Source organism: Neofelis nebulosa, chromosome 13, assembly GCF_028018385.1.
Source record: "Neofelis nebulosa isolate mNeoNeb1 chromosome 13, mNeoNeb1.pri, whole genome shotgun sequence".
NCBI lineage: Eukaryota > Metazoa > Chordata > Mammalia > Carnivora > Felidae > Neofelis > Neofelis nebulosa.
The window spans coordinates 72,266,592-72,288,795 of NC_080794.1; the positions used below are offsets into that span (position 1 = coordinate 72,266,592).

General features: G+C 48.4%; 1 protein-coding gene across 2 annotated transcripts in view; it reads left to right on the forward strand.

The window, feature by feature from the left end:
- Positions 1-6,492: 6,492 nt before the first annotated feature.
- Positions 6,493-22,204, forward strand: part of MXI1 (MAX interactor 1, dimerization protein) — an 81,863-nt gene continuing 66,151 nt past the window's right edge. Inside the window, exon 1 of one of the 2 annotated variants that reach the window (XM_058697731.1) lies at positions 6,493-6,964. In XM_058697731.1, the coding sequence (XP_058553714.1) occupies positions 6,703-6,964 (262 nt within the window). In that variant the 5' untranslated portion in view covers positions 6,493-6,702. Of the gene's footprint in view, positions 6,965-9,063; positions 9,175-22,204 lie in introns of those variants that run through there. The other variant, XM_058697733.1, reaches the window with a different exon arrangement.

The window sequence follows — 22,204 nt, forward strand, 5'->3', positions numbered from 1 at the left end:
TTAATCTGCATGTTAAGTATGTGCTCATATATCCATTATCCCTGATAAATGTACCCACTCCTTTGCTCATCAACCTTTCACCCATGAGAACTGAGTTCTGGAGCAGGAGAGAGAGAGGGCAACTTGCAAGCCTCAGTTAGGAGAGATGGAAAAGGGAGAAAGAGAAAATAGGCTTCAGAAGGAAAGAAGGGGTGAGTAGTGGGCAGGTATCCGGGAGGAAGTTCAGAAACTAAAAGCAGCACCATTCTGGGCTGCTTCCTTCTGTAGATCTTGTATCTTCTTAAGTGTGGGGGTGGGGGTGGGGGGGCTGCCTCCTTGATTACTGAGTCCAGTGATTCACAGACTGGGGTCCTGGGCCTTCAGACCTCATTGAAGACAGAAAGGGGCTCCTCTGACTTTTTGTTGATTTGTGTTCAAAACAAAAAACAAAGCAAACAAAAAAAACAAGAAACAAAAAACAGTGGGAAGCAGGCTTTTCTCAGAGATAAGTCGGATTGGGATATCCAAGATTCCAGTTTCTTTGCTTTGGGGTAGAATTTTCCTAGCTTAGTGTGGTCATACTTGTTCTCCCCTGCTGACTGCAAACAGGCATCCCAGTAGCATCCCAGTAGATCCCAGTAGGATTCCAGTAGTATCCCAGCATTAATGAACCTGGGGGAGATGAATTAATGATGCTTTTTGGAATGGGGAAGAGCGGAAGACAGTGCCACAGAACTCACCCTTCAGAGGAGAGGACACAGATGCTGCAAATGATGGGATTTTTATCCAAAATTACCTGGTCATGCAGCGGAAGAGCTGGCCCAAAACCCCGGGCTTGTATCTCTTTCTCCCATCTTTTTGTCATTGGTTTTGTTTTCCCTGAAAATCTTCCAGGACTCTTGAGACTAATACTATGCTGACATGTGCACAGCACCTAACAGTTTCCAAAGTCCCTTTATATATATCCCATCAGTAAGGTAAACATTGTTCTTCCCATTGAGCACGTGAAAATACTGAGGTTCTAAAAGGTTAAGCAAATTACACAAGTTCAACCAGCTAATAATCAGAAGGAAGATCCTTTGCTGCCTAAATACTACCTTCTCCTTCCATCTCCTGATGCCTAAGATTTCACCATTGGAACTTTAGTTCTTTAGCTTAAAGCACTGGCCATGTTTTAATTCCAAGTGCCTCTGGGAATGATCCTGTTTAAGCTACTGTCAATCACTGTTACCTTAATGTACGTGAATTTCGAATCTTTGCTGAATGCATTTTTAATTTTTTTTAAATTTTTTTTAACGTTTATTTATTTTTGGGACAGAGAGCGACAGAGCATGAACAGGGGAGGGGCAGAGAGAGAGGGAGACACAGAATGGGAAGCAGGCTCCAGGCTCTGAGCCATCAGCCCACAGCCCGACGCGGGGCTCGAACTCACGGACCGCAAGATCGTGACCTGAGCTGAAGTCGGACGCTTAACCGACTGAGCCACCCAGGCGCCCCTGAATGCATTTTTTAAAATATGGGGATGTTAAAGAAAATAGGGGCCGGAAGGACTGCTCTCAGCTAGTAGAAACCCTACAATGAGAATACAATGAAAAAAAAAAAAAAAGCTCCATATGACTCCCACTTCGGTCTCAGGCCATTGCTTTCATCATCTGGTAATGCTTCCATCAGAAGCATCTTATTACAGAGGAGACCCATCTTGTCACAAGAGATATAGAGCAGTAAGGACAGGGGAAAGGGTGATTGAACCTCTGCACTTTTGGGGAAGGGAACCTCAACCATCTGGCTCAATGGGTTTCTGGCTTCTTGACAGACAGTATTTTGATATTTAATTTTTTTTTTCAATGTTTTTTATTTATTTTTGGGACAGAGAGAGACAGAGCATGAACGGGGGAGGGGCAGAGAGAGGGAGACACAGAGTCGGAAACAGGCTCCAGGCTCCGAGCCATCAGCCCAGAGCCTGACGCGGGGCTCGAACTCACGGACCGCGAGATCGTGACCTGGCTGAAGTCGGACGCTTAACCGACTGCGCCACCCAGGCGCCCCAGTATTTTGATATTTAAACTTTAATACGAGTGACTCAGGAATAGTTTTGCAGACAGTGTCAAATGCCTCTTCTTGCCATGCTGGAGCAAGGAAGCCATGAAGGGCCAGCAACAAGGTTCCAACCGGGCAGGAAGGAGCATTCATGACTTTGACCCTTATGCCTTAAGTCCCTGTCATGTGCCATGTATGTGCTGTGCTAGGTGCCACGGGCTGGGGATGCCAGGGGGAGCAAGGCATGCTCCATGCCCTTAATGAGCTCATAATCTAATGAACCCTGTAAGTACTGGGCGTTGCATAGGAGAAGCCCAGGAGTTGGTTGAGACAGGAAGAGCCTGGCAGCTTGGAGGTCCAGGAGAAGGGAGGGCAGAGTCCAGAAGAGCAGAGATAATGCCCCAGGAGCAGGTGACACCCGGGTGAGCTCCAATGTAGGGTGGAGGCTATTTATCCTCTGTCCTTGTCTACACCCACTGTAGGTGAATGTGTGGGTGGGGGTGGGGGTATGGGGAGTGGTTGATGGAGGCCTGGTCAGCACTTTTAAGGCTGTTCCAGGAGCCAGTGGGAGAGGTAGTCACACAGTTCTCCTTGTTCCTGTCATTCTGCTTGCATCTAACCAGTCCCCAAACCTCTACTCCCGGGCTTTCCTTGAAGCCAGTTCTCCCTCCTAGTAGATGAAGTCTCCTCCCTTCATCTCCCTTCATCACTTCCTAGTAGGTGAGGGCTCCCAAGGAAAAAAGAAGTCAACTCCTCAGGTCTTTGCTGGACAATCCCTTTCCAAAGGGAAAGGTGCTCAGGAAAAACTTGGCTAGGAAAGCTCTGGGGAATTAGGACTCGAGTGACAATATTGGGGACAGGAGATCTCTTGATGGTGTTTATCAAGCCTAAGTACAAAGACCACAGGTCAAAGAACAGGGAAGAACCTGATCTGGCCATGCTGGCAAGGTCCAAGGAAAAGCTAGATGGTGGAGTAGTGGACTTAGGCAGAAAGGTCTAGGGAGGGAAGGATGGATAAAGAGGAAGAGTAGGGCTAAGGAACCTAGGAGAACCAAAATGGCCCAGGACAGGAAAGGGCATCCCATCCACATGTAGAATGGGGAGCTCTGGGGGCCACTCTCCTTGGGTCTTAGTAATTAACCGGCCTCTGTGTACCTGAAGACATAATTAACAAGCAAAACAAACTCCTTTGATGTGAGAATGTAGAATGTCTGGGGGCGGGGGGGAAGGGGGCAAATACATGAGAGAGTGATCTGGCTTTAAAATGCAAACAAGGTTGACAGAAAAATATTACCAACAGGCAAATAGGCCAAACAAAGAAACAGAAATTTGGGGAAACAAGACCCTGAATGAATAGGCATCCAAGGTATCTTGGGCCTTTGGGAACATCTTGGCTGGCCTCACTGGGCACTGCAAAAAGCCACTACTTTTCTTTCAAAGGGTTCACATGTTTTTATCAGGCCAGCTGCCTTCTCATCCACTACCTGTTCTCTGCAAAAATTGCCAGCAAGTTTCCAAAGAAGCCGTTTATTTATGGAGTCAAAGCCCTGGAGAAAGTGAGGTGCAAAGGGCTTGAATAGCTCCTCCTGGGAAGCAAAGCTAATCGGGAATGGAGCTGAGCTTGTAACCCAGCATCCTGGATGCCTGTCCTGTGATATAACCCCTGAAACACCACTCTTTCTGTGGGGGCCAATGTTATTAGAGGAGTCTGTGAATTGGGGGATAGTGTGGGAGGAGGGAGAGAGCAGTATGATGCTCTCAATTTAACACTTGATGGGCTCGGGGGAAAAAATAAGGAAGGGGCTTAGAGCTTTAGGTTGGCACATTCATCATTCCACACACATGTTACCAAAATGCATACATGCAACTGTACTATATGTGGGCTAGAGTCTGGGGCACAATAGCACAGACTTTGTGAAACAAAAAGGCATTTCTCCTGCCTCCACTGTGTCTCTTGTGGTGCCATTGTCTGATGCTAAGAACTCACATAATAACAAAAAACAATGCCCCTATGAAGGGGGGGAAACTTGATTTGGCACCAGCAGTGGTGTTTTCCATGGGAATGATGGTGGGGGCTGTGGCGGACTGTGGGAATAGTGCAAATCAGCACTTTTTTGTAGATTTTCTTCAAGCCATTGTTTATTTTGGCTTTGGTCAGATCCGTGGCCCAGCTTGAAGATTCCCACTGGGCTTTCTGAAGCTCGCAGACCTATGAGACATGAAACAGGGATAAATAAATAATTACAAAACACCCTACCCCCGCCCAGGCACTCATGTGTGGGGTGTGCCTACCTCGGTGGGTGTGGGTAGACAGACATGTAGGTCACAGTACTGCATATGTACACATTTGGCACCCACTGGGGAATTAGAGACTAAGGTTTTCTTGGGGCTTAGCTGGTTCATTGTCTCACTATCATCTTTCAACTGGGGCAAGGGAGATCGGGGCTGTCTTACACACGTGCCAGGTTTTGCAAAATGGCATTAGATAAAAGCTGTTTGAAAATACACCTTCCTAAAGTCCTCAGACACTTAGGCACTTTTAAACATGAGCGACTCAGGTTGTGGTCCCAGCAGAAACAAAAAGTCAGTAGTCAGTCTGATCATGGAAGATGAACTTTTATTTCACAGCTCCTAGGATCTTCTACTCTCCCCTAGCTAAAGGATGCAAAGACCAATCATGCAAAATTTGTCACAGGATGAAAAATGAACGGACAGTATGTGTAGTATGATTGTATCCAAATGTGAATTGGAAATGTGAATACATTTGCTTTAAAATGCCAATTACTGGGGCGCCTGGGTGGCTCGGTCAGTTAAACGTCCCACTTCAGCTCAAGTCATAATCTGCGGTTTGTGGGTTCGAGCGCCCGTCAGGGTCTGTGCTGACAGCTCAGAGCCTGGAGCCTGCTTCAGATCCTGTGTCTCCCTCCCTCTCCATGCCCCTCCCCCGCTCATGCTCTGTCTCTCTCAAAAATGAATAAACGTTAGAAAAAATTAAAATGCCACTGATTGGTGCCGTCATCTCAGCAGCAGGTTATTATATTCTAAAAGTACACAAGACTTTAGTGAATGTTTTACAAAGAAATGTACTTTCTCTCCTTTTTAAAAAAAAAGTTTCCATTTCCAGGAAGAGTCTTCTGGACAAATGTGTGTGAGGCCACTCTGAGTTTTAGGGTGGCTGGGTTGCTCAACTGCAGAGGGCAGTATTCCATGTGTCTTCTGCCTAAGTGGTTCCCTGGCAGCGGGTGGGGGGGGGGGCTGGAGGGGGGGGGAATTCCAGTTGGCTTTGCAAGGTGACAATATTTGGATGGGTTTGTTGCAGAGATGTTTTCCAACAAAGTGCAGAACAGTCTTGTTTCCTGTAGCTTGTTCCCTCCACCCCTTAGATACAAGTAGGGGACCCAGGTTCATCTGGGTCTGGATTGAAAGAAAAAGATCTTACTAGGGGCCAGGTAGTGTGCTAAGTGCAGATATGATTTAATCAGCACAAGAATCTTATTGGAGTTTCATGGATGGAGAACAGGCCAAGAGAGGTTGGGGGACTTGCCCAAACTCACACAGTCTATGTGCTTCAGAGCTGGACTTGAACTCTTCTCTGTGACACTCCCCAATGGCCTTCAACTATCCCTCTGACTCCCACTGTACCTCCCAGGCCTGGAAAGCATCCATGGTTCCGGCAGACCCTGAGTGGGTGGGTGACAGCAGCAGCAGCAGCAAAGACAACATCATCGACTTCGACTTCAGTCTTCAGAGCCAAAAGGTGGAGTTCAGCTGGGGTGGGGTGGGGGTCGGTCCTGGGCTGCCATTTTTCTCGGCTCTGTCAAATAAAAGGGTGCCAGGTGTGGAGGCACCCTAGTGTGAGCTTTGCACAGCTGGACCAAGGCCGGGAAGAGGAGTGTGGAGAGAGATGCTTACATCTCCTCCCCTTCCTGGAAAATAGCTTTGCATTTGAAGGGAGAAAGAAAGAGTTGAGTAAATTTGTAACTGGGATTTGGTGGCTTGGGGATTTCATTTGACCCGGTGAAGGCACATGCTTATGTCTGTCTGTGTGTGGGGGTGTGTGAACTGGGGGGAGGAAACTCCAGGCTACATATGATGGGTTTTTTGGATTGGGCTTTTATTTTTTTTTTAAAAAGTCACACCAGCTACCATTTATTGGGGATCCACTCACCATGTGCGAGGCATTGTCCTGGACCCTTTACCAGGTATTATTTTTATGTGAAGAAAAAAAAATAGCTCACTAGTTTGTTTTCCTGCAGGTGCACTCGGAGGCATCGAGTATTTTTTCCGTTTGTGTTAAAATACAGTGCTCTGCTCTGAGGTAAGATTTGGGGAGAGGCGGGGAAGGGTGCAGGGACGGGCAGAGGGCGTCCCTGTCTCGCTTTTCTCCACCTTTTATTTTGACCGGTCCGATGGTGACAGGCTCGCACTAGGACCCAGGCGCCAGAGCGCCTCCGTCTGTCCTGTAGGTTCATTCAATCTCCCATACACACAGACCTACTGCGAGACAGACACACACTCACACACACTCACACACACAACTGCACGCAGCGAGGCTCGGGAAGTCAGGTCGCCTCCTCGCCTCGGCCCCTCCTCCGCTCCGGCCAGCCGGGTCTTCTCCAGGGACCGGAGCTCGGCGGGGCCGCGCAGCCCCAAAAGAGGACGAGCTCGGCGGACCCCGGTTCCTCCATGGGCAAACGCGGGCGGCCGCGCAAGGAAGCGCGCTGTGAGGGCGCGGGGCTGGCCCCCGCCGCGCCCCCGGCGGTGGCCGCGCCCCAGCCCCCGGCCCAGCCCGAGGAGCCCGCGGGGGCCAAGCTCAGGTGCCCCTTCTCGGACATTTTCAACACCAGCGAGAACTCGATGGAGAAGCACATCAACACTTTTCTGCAGAACGTGCAGATTCTGCTCGAGGCCGCCAGCTACCTGGAGCAGATCGAGAAAGAAAACAAAAGTAAGTTTAGGGGCCCCTGCTCCTCCTCGGCGCCCGGCTCTTTCTTCCTCAACCACTTGGGCGACCCCTGTCGCCTGCTCGGCCCGCGCCCCCCTTCCCCCAACACACATCCAGCCCTCGGCAGTAAAGCCGATGACACCGGAGAAAGGACACGCACGCACAAAGCTGCTAAAGATGTAACAAAGACGAGCGGGGGCGGGGGGTGGATGGCGAGGGGGGCCTGTCGGTGCGTCCGTCTGTCCGTCTCCGGGAGGCTGGGAGGACCGCCGGATGGACAAGCGGGGGAGTGTTGTTTGCTGACAACTGAGCCGAGAGCTCATCTCTTCGAGGTCGCCTTTCTTCCTTTTTCTCCCCCCCCCCCCCCACCCCGGAGCCTTCTCGGGCAGACAAGTGTTGTTTTTCTGTCGCTCGTTCCTGGGTGGGGTGGGGATTAGAAGCCGAAAGTTGGAAATCGTAGGCAGAGCTCAGCGGCTGGAGAAAAAACACATGCAGACACACACGACAACAATAACAACAACAACCAAACAGCCCTCCACGGCATGGGCTTGGTCTGGCTGGCTCGGCTCTGCTTCTCCCTTCTGTCTACTGTGCTTCTTCCTCCCCTCTCGTAGCAGGGCTCAGGCCATCGCGTCCACGGATACAGTCCCCCAGCACCTCTGTTGCCCTGGGGTGCCACCTCCCCCCCCCCCCCCCCCAAACAGGCCGGCTGGGCCGGGCAGCGCCAGCAGCTTGCCCCGGACCCGCCGTCCTGCGCCCGGGAAACTTGGCGAGGGGGACACAGCTAAAAGGAAACTTTGGGATCTCGCAGGAAACAATAGTTGGGGAAGAAGGTGTGGGCTGTTGTGTGAGGTTTCTTTATTTTCCGGGAGACGACTTACGAGTGAGCGCGCCTGGCTGGGAAGGCAAACGCCTGCCTTGTCGATTTCTACTGTCGTCCTCCCCCCCCCCCCCCCCCCCCCGGCCGATTCAGGTGGAGAGCAGTGCTGGGGAGAGGGGTGCTGGGAGCCCCACCCGGCCTGGCCTCCTTTTTGTATTTGTTTGTTTCATTTTTGCCTCTGCCTGCTGGGTCCCCCAGTCCTCCCAGGCAGTCGACTCAGCGTCCTAACGGGGGCACGCGTGTGCGGTGTCTCCAGCCCAGTCCTCACAAATAATAGCTGCGAGAAGGGGGAAAGGGCCAAGGCAGAAAAACCGATAGACTAGGGAAAACCAGGCTGTTTAATCTGTCCGAACAAGTAGGAAGATCAATGAGACGAGAGAGCGAGGGGAAAAAAAAAAAATGGTCCGATTGCAACGTGTCAGATCTTGCAACCTCCTCCCCCCAAAACACAACAACAACAGTCCTCAAACACAAAAACACCTTAGCTGACCAACACCCCAGGCCTCCGTGGTGAAAGTAACCGTGTGTTGCCAGCGCAATTGTGCAGTGGCTGAAGGCAAAAACAAGGATTTGTGTTGGGAGGACGGTTGTGTGCGTTCTTTTCTTTCTCTTCTCTCCTGTTTTCTCGGAGTGCCTGGGTTGCAAGAAAGGCGCATCGCTGGCTGTGTAGCCGAAGCAGTTTGCGATTATTCATCCGGGCGGGAGGCGAGGGGGGGGGGGGCGAGGTGCATTTGTCAGGAGGGTAGTTTCTGAAAAGCTAGAGCTGGTAGGGAGCTGGGTGAAGACGTGGTTTTGTTTGGTGTGTTTGCTTTTGTTGGAGGGGGGAGGGGCGCGATTTCTTTAGCTACCCCCCACCCCTGTCCGGGGTTCTCTGGAGTCTGTCCCGTGGTACCGACTCTGGTGGGGGTGCACTAAAAGAGGGCACCTTGGCAGTGTGTGGCAAACCTGGGACCCCCACCCCCAGCATGGTGTACGAAGAAGGCGTTTGGAGCTTCCACCGCGTCCCGCCCCCCCCTCACCCGCAGACAATCGGAGACCTCCACCCCCCTTGCCGCCTCCCCCACCCTCCCCCGCCGCCCTGGCCGCCGCCACCTCCTAGTTTACCCCGTGCCGGGGCTCCGGCGTGGCCACCAGTCACGTAAGCAGAGGGCCGGGCGCGCCGGGCCGGGCTACCCCTCACGGGGCGGGCCAGCGGCAGCCGACTGGGGCTCCTGTGGCGGAGGAAGCCAGGGGGCTTCCTCCTGGTCCCTCTCCCGAGCGTCCGCGCTGCAAGCCCAGCAGCCCCCGAAGAGGGGTTCAGGAACCTCAGCGCCCCAGTCAAAGTCAACTTCGTGTGCGTAATCAGCCCCTCGGCCCCACTGCCCCCCCTCCGGCCGGCTCCCCGCGGGAGTATTTTTAGCTCTGTTGCCTCTATTTGCTGCCGCTGTTTGGCTCTGCATGACGTGATGCCAACGGCCCCCAGATTTCCCCGAGAGCGTGGGGGCGCTGCGCCTTGCCCAGCTTGGCTGCGGGGACCCTGCTCCAGGCCCTCGTCCCTTCCCCAACAGCTCACGCAGGCGAGGGTGACCTCCAGCAAACTAAGGGCTACCATCGCCAGGCCCTTTATTATGTCCCCTGCAAACAGGAGCGGCCCACGGGGGTTGCTTTATCCTCCCCACTTTCGACTCCCCCCCCCCCCAACCTCCCACCGGGGCTGCGTTTCCTAGTACGGAAAACGGCGGGCCCTACATCTGCCTCAATTTATTGGGGGCGCTTCTTCGCGCTGGCGGCGCTCGCCGTTGTTTTCTGTTCGCTGCACACAATGCCCGCGCGTCACGGCGGTCCGCGTGTGCACAGCAATAACGCGAGTTGGGGGGCGGGTCGTGCGTGCGCCGGGCTCGGGCACTGCGGGTCGCTCCGCGCGCGCGGGTCTTGTTTTGCTTCAGAGCCCCGCTTTCCGAAACGCTTACATCATTCAGTCGTTGGGGGAGGGAGGAGGATCTGGGCGTTCCGATAGGACTCCAGCATTTCTCAGGTCCCTGGTTTTTGGAAGGAAGCAGGGATCCTAGCTGTTTATGATGTTCATTATGATAGGAGGGGGCTCAAGTTTTGTTTGTTGGGCAAGTTTTGTGTTTTGTTTTTTTTTTCTTTTTAGGTCACTACTGCAAAGGGCACTGCTGGCCGGCTCAGGTGCACAACCTCCCCGCCTTCATTTCAGCCAGTTCCCCTGTAATCACTTGATCTCAGTTTCTCCGCCTCCTCCTCCTCCCCCTCCCAGCTAGAGACACATGGTTTCCACATGGAGACAAACTTCTTTCCTCTGACTGGACTTGACCTAGCTGCGTTGTTCAGCCTATCGGCAGCTTCAGCTTTCTCTGACATCACGCGTTGCTGAGGCCTGAAACTGGTGGGTGGAGCCAGGAGGCAAGCCAGGAAATCTCTGGGAGCTGTAGTGTGGCCAGCTGCTACAATCCCTTCTTAAAGGGACGCTCTTCTCCCCTGAGACGGGTGTCAGCTTTGATTCTTCATTTCGGGTTCGGTGAGACCTTCCCGAAATGCTCCAGTAGACCCTGGTCACGAGTTCACACGTTTCGTTTTTACTGTTGTTTGCAAAGTACTTACTTGGCAGCCGCTTGCCTTATTTTCCATTGTTGCCAGAACTGCTTTTCATTGCCTCTTTGAGGTTTCCGTAGTAGGAGGAGTGCTCACCAAGTTGTGGCCACAATGTTGAATTATTCCCAGTAGGTATGGTGAGCCTCCTCAGGAGGAAGGGGTTCAAATTAAGTCACCCAGTATTGACTGTTCTGTGCAAGGCAAGGATTCCCAAGGATATGTGGGTACATTCTCCTGAAGTTCCAACTGATGCGAATCCTTAAGGATCTCAAATTAAAGGTCTCCAGAAATATTAATCATGGAGACAGTGACCCGTTATCACAAAATCAGAAGTTATATATAAATCATCTCTGGCATCACCTATATCCATTTGGGGTACAGTGAAGGGGTGGCAATTTAGGACCAACTGATAATTAGAAAAATATTTACTTCCTGTTTTGGAAAAGGTTAAACTGAAAGGGAGGAAGAATGAGATTCACAAAGCAGTGTTATGTGCAGAAAAGCTGTTCCGTGGTCAAGTAAAAGCTACTGTAGTGTAACGTCTAGAGGGTTAGAAATGGGCTTCCCAGTGTCTGGGGAGGGTCACTTTGGGGGCAGTGCTTAAGATAGAGAAGAATGATTACATGGGAGTAGAAGCCATAGATCACCCTCTGGAGTGGATTATCTGGGTTTAGAGTGAGGTGCTTTTCTGGACCAGGCATGGACAGGCCAAGGGGCAGCCTCTTCTTCCTGATGGAGAAAAGCTGCTGCTGTGTGGGCATGGGGCCCCACCCTGCCTTCCCCACGTAATCGCCTCTGCTCCCGTCCAGCAGGTCCACCAGCAAGCAGGCTTCGCAGTCATGCCTCTCTGCTTGACTCAGACTCTTCCTTCTGTCTAGAATGGCCTCATTCTCTTACTCCACTGGGGTTATCTGTTTCTTACTCACCCTTCAAGACCTAGGTAAGTTCCTACCTCCTCTAGGAAGCCTCCTCTGGCTATTTCTTAATTCAGGGTAGTTGATAGAATGAAAACTTTACAGTTACCCAGAGTAGGGCCCAAATTCCTCCGTCGCTGCTTACTGGCTTTGTGACTGTGTGTGCAAGTTACCTAAGCTCTGAGGTTCCATTTCTTTTTTGTAAAATGAGGATAACGATAACACCAGCCTCACATCACTGTTGAACTACTAAATGAGGTACTCCCTTTAAACATTTAAAGTACCTGGAATATAGTAGGTGCTCAATAAATAGTCTCTGAGCCTTGAGAATCAGTACTATGCAATTTTCCACTTGCTTCCTGTGTATTAGCTTTATCCTCACAGGGAGATGATTAGCATCCTAAGGGAAAAGATCACCAATAATATTTCAGTATATGTCACCATTGCATATAGCATACCACTGGGCATATAGAAGACATTTAGTGTACATTCTTTGATTGGTTGGATTTGTCATTTACTGGCTATGGCACAGTGATCAGGTTTGAAGGCCAGGGGACACAGAATAGATTTTCTGGAGACTTGGAGAAGAATTGGAAATACTGATCTCTTCCAAGGAGAGGGGAAGTTTCATGTAATCAACATAGAGTGCCCTTGGGCTACAAAGACCAGGGGCTGCAAAGAAATGGTAGTTCAGGCCTGGAGAGCTGAAAGTGCCCACTGTCATCAACTGTGACCCTGAAAATGAATGTTACTAGCTTAGAGAGCAGGAGACTAGGGCAAGTTATGCTAAAATTAAGGGGTTTGATGGCAACTAATGTTCAAGGAGGTCACATTTCTGCATAGCGGGCATCTTACAATTCATTCATTCATTCCGCAAATATGTATTGAACATGTACTATGTGCACTCGCTTTTTTCCTGAAAATTCTGTGGGTTCATTTATGGTGGGAGTGGAATGGGACATTTGGTTTTTGGGGAGTTGTGTAAAGAACACTTTTTTAATGTTTATTTATTTATTGTGAGGGGGGCAGAGAGAGAGAGAGAGAGAGAGAGAGAGAGGGAGAGAGAGAGAATCCTGAGCAGGCTTCGTGCTGTCAGCGCAGAGCCCAACATGGGCTCTCGAACTCACAAACTGTCAGATCCTGACCTGAGCTGAAATGAAGAGTCAGACACTTAACCAACTGAGCCACCCAGGCGCCCTGTGTAAAGAACATTCGTAAATCAAGTTTTTGTTTTTGCTGTATCCTAAATTATATTTCTCAGATTCAACTTTTTTCTTCCAGTTTTAAATATGATCTCTGCCCACTGGTAAATGCCAGAAGTCGACTTTGAGGATAGTTGTGGCTTTCAGAGTCCCAGAGCTCCCAGGGACTAGGCACCCTACAGAGGATGCCCAGGGAAAGGGAACAGAGCCTTCGAATTTCAGAGAAGTTGAATTGAACCATTCCTGGTTTGTGGGGGGAAAGGAAGTTCCTTCCGTCAGCTCCAAAGCAAGACAGCATGTTCACTGACCTTCCCTTGCTGATGAAAATGCTGTACCATTGACATACCCAGAAATGGGAATTTTCATCTGAGGATGGCTGGGCAAAAGTTTGGAGGCAAAACTGAGGGAAATGAAGAAGATTCTAGCATGTCGCAGCAGCAACTAATTGCATTACATACTGTGAATACTGGTTACCATTTTTTGAGCACTGACTATATACCAAGTATGGGGCTAAACATGCATTATCTCCTCCAGTCTTCACAACAACGCCATGATGTGTGCAATTTTATTGCCCCATTTTATAGAGGGGGTAACCAAGGTGCAGGGATGTTGAGTAACTTGCCCAAAGGTCATATGGTTTAGTAAGTGGCAAAGCTAATTTTTGGAACCTAGGCCTCTGATTCCCGAATGAGCCTGCAGTCTTAACCATATATGCATGTACACGTTTTCCAGTCAAGGAATGAAGTCCAGAGAGGTAAAATGACTTGCCCAAGGTCACCCAGCAACCTAAAGCAGAGCTGGTATTTGAAACACTCTGTTGATTGTTCAAGGTCTTCCTGTACACACCCTGCTTAGAAAAGGCTTAGAAGTAAGGCCGAGGACAGAATAGCCAACCAGAGAGGGTTTTTTGTTTTGTTTTGTTTTTGTTTTTCAGACTTGTTCAACTCTCCTGGCCCTAACTCAAGTTTAGGCTCCTAGGAAACACCACCCCCTCCTGCTGCCTTTCCCAAGTCCGTCCTCTGGGCATATCAGAGGACTTGGGCTGTTGCTATGGTACTGGGGCCAACAGCAGGTTCATCAAAAGCCGTGTCTTTTGCCTTTAAAAAAAGCCTGGCCCTGCAGAAACGAATTGGCCACAAAGATTTGCATCAGTCATTGTGGCTTGTTCTGTTTTAGATCCCCCCTGCCTCCCTACCCCACCCCCTCCTCCCTACCACCACCACTTTCTATAAATACAGTTGGATAAATATTGATTTAAACTGGGTTTCTGGAGGAGAAGCACATGGCTGCCCTGGCCTGGTCTTCACTTAGATACCACCAGCATGCCAGGCCTGACACACCTAACCCCTGACAGCTCTGGCTTCCAAATGACCCGTTTTGGGGAGGTAAGTTGTGGTTTTGTGGCTTTGATTAAAAGAGAGAGAGAGAGACAGGAGAGAGAGAGAGAGAGAGAGAGAGAGAGAGAGAGAGAGAGAGAAGGAGTGAAAAAGCAACAACCCAGCAAGAAATGGGAATCTTCTTGCAGAATGAAGAAAGCAATTCTCAGCAGGCAGAAATGGGGAGCAGGAGGCCGTATTGCAGACTGGCCTTCTGAACCATTCTCTTGCCTTTCCCATTCTTCCTTCCACTCCATTTTGGGTTTTGTTTTTAAAGGAGGCAGGTGTTAAGACAGAATGTCAGGGCCAGAAGGAGCCCCAGAGGTCACAGAGCATCCATCATCCTATTACAGATGGGGAAGCTGAAGCCCAGAGAGGGACAGTGGCTTGCCCAAGATGACACAGCAGAAGCAGAACTAGATTCTTCTGGGCCTCTTGCCTGGTGTGAGAATGGGTTACAAGCAGAGCCCCAAACTGGGCTTTTGTTTTACAGGTCAGGTGCTTATAAAGTCAGCAATTCTCAAACCTGGTTTACTGATCCTAGGGTGTGGCCGGTTGGTTATTGCAAAGGCCATTGCAACATTCACAATAGTCTTTCAAAATGAAGCTAATTTGAATTTGCCATTTAGAAAAAAAATATTTTCTTTTACACTGGGGCTGGGGGAAGTAGGAGGAGTCCAAAGGCAGTGACAGTGACAGGATGGCTACCCAAGCCTTATCTGAGGAGGAGAAATACAAGTCTTCCCAGAGGGGCCTCCTCTGGGGGTGGTGGGTGGAGCTCTGGGCTCACACTGAAGAGTGGCTTCAATTCCACAGGGACAGACACCTGCTCTCTGGCTCTTCTGCTACTAAAGGGAAGTAATTGTCTCTGATATCATTGTCCCTGAGTGGCCTGGCTGGAGGTGTTAAAGCTGTCAACAGCTGACTTGATCTCTCTGGCCAAAAATAATGGGAATTTGCCACCATCCCCTCCAGAACTTGAGCCTCCTTCTTTGCTTCCTCATCTTTGCAGAGTTGCGCTAGGCCCCTTGCTTGTGAAACATTTTGAAAGTTCAGGTGACCCTTGTTTTGAGCAATAAATCTCCAGGAAATATATGTAAATAAGATCTCTTTTTTTAAAACAAATTTAAATTAGAGAAACTCTCTTTAAAAGGCCCTTGTGGCAAATACTTTTATTTGGAATTATGTTTCTTGCCAGGAGTTCTCCCTAAATTTGTTCCCTGAATGTCTTCCTTCCTTCCTTCCTTCCCTCAGACTGATGTTTAAGGAGCACATACTGTTTTATGTCAGGCACTGTGCTAGGTCCTAGAGATAACAGTCCCTGCCCTCATGGAGTGTATACTCTATTCCAGTGCCGGTTTTTAGAAATTCGTTTGTCTTAAACCCCAACAATGTAGAATTACACCTGACTTGGATTTTTGTCTTCAGTTCTAGACATCATTACAGACAGAACAAAATTTATCCTCCTCTCCCTGCACCCCTTACCCCCACCTCCATGTTTAAAGTCTTTTGTGTTTGTCCTTGTAATTTTTCCAGATCTGACGTTGTTGTTGTTGTTGTTGTTGTTGTTGTTGTTGTTGTTGTTTTACTGCCTGAGTTTAGGAACTAAGTACCCCGTGAGCAGCCTTGTAAATAAACACATTCCACTCTCAGTTCTTTCCAGAACGGGGCATTCTGTACTTGGAGGACTGTCCATACCACTGCTCCTACCAAGCGCACCCTCCTATATAACATGCCCTTGGCCACATGTCTCTAGTACCCAACTCCAGCATCTGCTAAGGAAATTTAAACACAGAAAATTAGAAAGATAAACATAGTGTCCTGAGGGAGATTAGGAAATTCAAACTAAAGCCAATAAAAAGGGATTTGGATTACCTCCTATTTGAGATATTTTACTCTTGTATGTTTAGGGCCATTAGCAAGAATACTTGAATAAAGATGATTTGGGACAGTTTTAATACTGTTGTATTAAAATGGAGGGCATGCCCAGGGCTGCTTTGTTCGTGGCCATGGGTGGCGAAGTGTGAGCTGGGATGGCCTTTGTTTTTCTTTCTACGGTGGCCCAGACTGCCTTATGGCATCCCTGTGTTATCTCCCTCTTACCTCCACCACACCTGACCTCCCATACCATATTTCTTGACTCTTTTAAGGCCCTGAGTGCCTTGCATATGACCCTCTTTCATTCTTTTCACCAGCTGTAAAATGTAGCTCAATTCAACAGATAATTTCTAAGACCTGCCAGGAGCCAAGCACTGTGCTTGGTCCTTTCAAAGTGCAGGAGGTGTGGAACTAGAGAGTTCCAGCTCAGATTCCAGTGCAAATGACAGACAAATAAAGACCAATAAAGAATTCTTGTCTGTCTCCTAGGAGTCTGATAACCTGTCCCTAAGGGGACTGCTGACAGGTGCAATGTTTTCTCTATTTTCCAGAGGAATAGTGATCATGACTCCCTTTACTGAGCAGTTACTATGTACGAGTACAATGCTAAGTGCTTTGTGTTAAATCCTCACAACCAGTGAATAGGAGGGTGCTAGGATTATCCTCATTATAAGTGAGGAAAGCCTTAGCCTTAGCAGGGCTAGCTAACTTTCCTAAAGTCACATGTTAACATTGAGCGGAGCTGAGACTCAAACCTAGGTTTTTCTTTCTTCCTAGGAGAACTTAGGCCTCAGGGGGCAAGAGGCAAGAGATGGAATCTGGACTGTTTGAATTCCGAGCTGAGGGTCCCCTTGGGGATGCCTCCCTGGAGTGACTTCCTTTACTTCCCACTCATCCTGGGACAGAGAGAGGGCAGCCAAAACCTTCCAGGGCTCTTTGGGTATTGACAGTAAAGTCTGACTAGGGCCCTTTTCCTGAAGGGCAATGGTCTAGGGTGTTGCTACTTGCATGTGTAGCACCACCTTGCCCAGCACCCCCTGGGGAACTCACCCAACCAGTAGAGCTCCTGTGGTTCTGCACACTAGGGTGGCAAGGGTGTGCATCCATACACTATGAGGCTATACTAGGTTTCCTGAAGCGTTCGAGCTTGTAGGGGAACTGGTCTGGCCATGCTTGGAGCCAAGGGCTTCTGCCACAGAAGCCAGAGGGGCGAGAGGCACGTGTGAGCTGCGGAGATGAGCTATAGATCCTGACTGCCACCGTGACAGTGTGGGCAGGCTGGTTCTGGTCAGTCGGCATAGGTCCAACCTCTTCTCCTCAGTGAAGATTGAGGAAGCAAGAGTGATCTTAAATATAACTGGGTTCATGTCACTTGTTTAAGCCTTTCAAGAGTTTATCTCGCCCTGACTATGTAGAGTGAGTGTGGTCCAAGGATGGACAGCCTTGGCATCTGTTGCGACTTTGTCAGAAATGGGACTCCCAGGCTCCACCCCAGACCTGCTGGATCTGAATCTGTATTTTGCCACAATTTCCGGGTGATTTTTTTTGCTCATTTAAGTTTGAGAAGCCAGCCTAGACAGCCCTTGTGATTGCCCTGATGCTTCTACCCACCTAAAGCAACCCCCCATTTATCATTTATCCTTTATCCTATGTATCACAATTTGCAATGATTTTACTTGTTTATCATCAGTCTCTCTGGCTAGAATACAAGCACCTGGAGCACAGGGACTATTAAGTAGTTTCGTTAATTATTCGATCTTCAGCATCTAGCTTAGTGCCCAACACATAATAGATGCTTAAGGAATATCTGTTGAATGAATGATGAGTTCTCTGTCTTTAATATTCTGACCTAGTGCTTCTCAACAAGGGAGCTAGTTGAGATAGTTCTCAACTATCTCAAGGGAGCAAGGTGAGATAGTTCTTCTTGTGAAGATTAGTGTAGAATAATGCAAGTTGTAACATCCTTGGTTCCCACTCAGTAAATGCCAACAGGACCCTCTAGTCATTGTGACCCTCAAGAAAGCCACTCCTACTTATTTCCAAAGCCTCCTGGGGGTTGGTATTACCCCTGGCTGAGACCATTGCCCTAACCAATTTTGTCTGTTTTGTCTGATTGAACATACCTTGATGAATGCTGTGGGGTCCCAGAATTAGAAAATCTAAGTCTGAATCCAGTCACTACCTAGGTGACATTGAGCAAATCCCTTAAGCTTTCTGGGCCTCATCTGTGAAACAGGGAATCTCAGAGGTGTGCTGAGAATTACATGAACTGACTGTATGAGCAGCACAGTCATGTACACAGTTGGTTCTCATTTCATGCAAGCTGGTATGCAAATGGAGGCATAGTGTTCTAGGGTCTCTGGGGAATCCCAGAATCCCAGAATCAGAATGCTGGGGCTGGGAGAGATGGCGAGATCACTGATGTCCTTGGGCAGGCAAGGGCCTGGTGTTTTTATTCTAAATGGTGCACCCGAGGCTGAGAACTCAGCCCCAAGGCAGCAGGCTAGGTGTGTGATTTAATTAATAGTGTCCAGGGCCTAGCTGAGCCTAAGAGTGACCTCTACAAGTTTCTGCTGCCTGGAAGGGAGTGGTGATGCCAATGGGTGGGGGCAGGGCAGCTCTAGCCAGACTCCTGGCAGAGGAGGGAGGGTTACCCAGGACTGTGGCAAGAATGTGGGGCATCCTCTTAGCAGCAAGGAAGGCCTCTGGCGATCTTTTTTTTTTTTAAGGCTTTAAAATCAAGTTGCATCTATGTTTGAAAGAACTGCTCATTGCATCCAAGACCTGATATGTGCAACAAAAAAATAGTATATTCTTGCTTTTGAATACAGATACAAACATTCTAAAGAAAATATTAACTCATGGAATGAGTGCTGTTTCAAAAGAATAACATACTGTGGCTGACCAGGCTATATGCCAGGGATGGCTGAAACTCACAACATCTACCAGTATAGATGATTACAACCACAAACTAAAGGAGAATAATAGGTGCCTGAAACAACAAATAATGAAATGTCATTTGAAAAAAGTATTTGGGAGGCATTCCTGATGAAGAAAACTACTTCCATACAATAAAGATTATTTACCTGTGGTGGTCTTTTAATTATAGTGGTGTAATGAGGTTAGGCCCACGGCTCTGTGGTCATCACCAGCAAAGGAGTTGATTCTGAGGCCACCGCTTTCCTTAGAGAACAATGAACCTTAAACAGAAAACAAAAGCAGGCTGTGGATCCCTTTGGAATGTAACTTGATATTTAAAGGTTTGAGGCTCCACAAATTTAAAAGATCACAATACTTATATATTTATTTATTGTTAAGAACACGAATCAACCAAAAAAAAAAAAAAAAACCAAAAAAGAATATAAAGATGAGTTGAGAGCACAGGATGAGAGCCTGTAGGTCTGAATCCTAATCCTTGCTCCATCAGATTTGATAGATAGCTCTGTGGCCTTGGGTAAGTTACCCTACCTCTCTGACCCCTCAGTTTTCTCATCTGAAAAATGGAAAATGGAGACTGGATTGAGGAATAAGCTTACTGATATAAACTTCTATGAAATAAACCATGAAATGATATTTGGGGGGGACATTAGTGTGGCATGTCCCTGGCAAGATCCTGTTCCAAAATCCAGAATACTTGATCAGTTGCACCCCAAGTGGGATGCTCCAGGGCCAGCAAGTGGCTTAGATGTGCATATTAACTGAGTCCTGCAATGCAGATTTCTTCTTGGATCCAAGTTAATGCAAAAAAGAAGAAAAAGCACATTCAAGAAATTAACGCATCCATTATAATCACCGAAATAGGCTGCTGTAATAAGGGCCATTTAATAAAATTGTAAAAAGCCCTTTTCTAAGGGGGAAGAGATAGGCCAGGATGGAAGTCAAGTGCAGCTGTTTGAGCCTCTGCCAGTGGCCTGATCTCACCAGAAAACTGAAGTTAAAAAACAACAAACTTCCAGATTCAGCGATCTCAGATGAGCACTGCCTCCCCCTACCGTTTCCTCCCACCCCCATGTCCTTTCTTTCCCTGTCTCCCCAGTTCAGGCACCTGGGTGGCTTGGTGCTTTTCCGTGTGGTTGGGATGTCAGCCGGCAGCCCTGGCGACTGGAGCCCTGGGAGGCGGCAGCTACCTCTCGGGTTTAGCATTACGTCATCCCTTCTAGACCCAAATTTATCTCGGCTGCACACAGACCCGCAGTTCTGAGCTGCCGCTGACTTGAGGAGAGCTTACGCATGAAGTTAGGCAAGGCTGACTCACTGGGCAGAAGGAAAGGTTTTCTGCTGCTCTTCACGTTTTTGGGCCCTGAGGGGAGAGGTAGGAAGGAGGCTGCGGTTGCCATTTCTGGGTGGAGGATGGAAAGATGTATAGCTATTACGGTTTTCATTTAAGAGCTCAGGACTCACCCTTCCTCCATCTTCAACCTTCATTATTTGAAAACTCCCCATCCTTAAAGATAATTGCAGAAAACAGTGCCCTTCACAGTAAGCATGTTGCACTTTCAGGGAAGTACTCTTATTAAGTGCCAGGCGTCACCAACACAGTGACTTTGGACTTGTAGCTTAACCTCATGGTCCCTTCCCTTCTTTCTATCTCTCCTGTCTGCAGAAAAGATACAATACAGACCAGCCTCCTCCATTGTTCATGAATCTGCAATAAGTCATTTGGAAATTTGCACTGAGTAAACTGTGACGGAAAGGACCCCAAAGAACGGAGAGCTTTGCCTGTTTACTCTGAAGGGCAGATTTTCCCCATCTGGGCTGTGTTTGTTACAGGTCTGGGGGATTCAGGGGGACTTTTTCCATCTTCAAATGAGGCTTCCCTTAGAGAGATTATTTTAGGGACAGGACAGAACCAGAGACTGTGGGTAAGATTCCAGGTTCTTTTGTCAGAAGGCAAAAGCCTTCTGGAAGCCTTGCTTTTCCTCAGTTTCCACATTTGCATTTGTGGTGCAAACTGGATTCATCTGAGCAAAAGAAAGGCCATGGCTGCCTTTGGGTTCCTCCAGGCTGGGACTGGTGCTGAGGGATGGTTTGTGGGGAGCATTACTCTCCTGAGGCTAGAGCCCCAAGCTTTGTGCTGTGGGAGGCCCTTGTGGCCAATGTCAAAGCAAGACCTCAGGGAGCCTGAACAGGGAGAAGGAAATGGCACCTTCAATTGCTATCAGAAAAGACTGAATATTCCTGCACATAAATCCATCCTTAACACTGCCCCACTGCCCACCGTCACCATCACCTCTACTATTCTTTAACATATGCAGGTGGCCTTTTTGGTGACTCTTGTCCTACTTTCCATTTCCTCATCTCCCTCTTGGCCATGGCTCTAAAAGAAGGGCTGGTTAGTTCATCTGGAGGTCAACTGTGAAAGGTCAGGCACGTGCACCAAGTATCTTGCTTTCCCTTAATAACCTGCTAGGGCTTATGATCTATGGATTTAATCCCAAGTGCATTTTCAGTTGGTACTTTTTTTTCTTGACTGCATGTCACATGGTTTACCTCCCATTGGGGAGACTTTTATTTGTCATAAATTTACCTCTTTTAAATCCCGGAGTAGTCCTTAGCAATTTGGGATCTAAAGATTAAGAGTCTACAAGTGGTAGAAACTAACTTTCAACCAATAATTTTTGCCCTCAACCAACAGGTCTTCTTGTTGAATAGCTATTTTCTTTTAAATAATTCCATTCTTCCCCTTACCCAATGTATCCCTTGTTGAGAGTTATTGATATCCGGTGGGAAAGCCCGTATCTGAAGTGACCTAACCAACAGCAGAAGAAGCAAAGTCCCTGTTTCAAAGTCTTTGCAAAATTAACTCTCCTGTGGCTTGTGAACACCTTCACTTTTGGGTCTCCCTGCATTTGATGGAACACCTATTTGGTTCTTAAATGTGGTGCCAAATGTAATATTTAAAAGGGCCGACATAATTTTGCAGCTTTTGACCTCATTGGGAATCTTGTTCACTTTGAAAAAAAAGAGTGGAAGAGAGAGGGCATTAAAATGCAGCATGAATCTCATAACATTTTTGAGAGTAAGATTTTCATTCTGAGATGGTATTTTCTGCAGTAGCCACTGGAATAACCACAGGGAAGGGGAAATTCTCCCCTCACCAAGAGCTTCCTGTTATTTTGGATGTCCACAAGCAGGTTAAAATAATCAGGGTGGGAAAAAGTTATGGATGTTTACACAATTCCCAGCTTGCTCCTAGAGCATTCAACAGTTTTGACCCTCTTGCCCTTCCTCTCCCTAGACCAATGGTTCTCAACTGGAAGTGATTTTGTGCTCCGGCAGACATTTGGCAATGTCTGGAGACCTTTTTGGTTGGTAGTGTGCTACTGGCATCTAGTGGGTAGAGGCCAGGAATGCTGCTGAACATCCCACAAAGCACAAGTCCACCCCCGCCCCAACCCTCC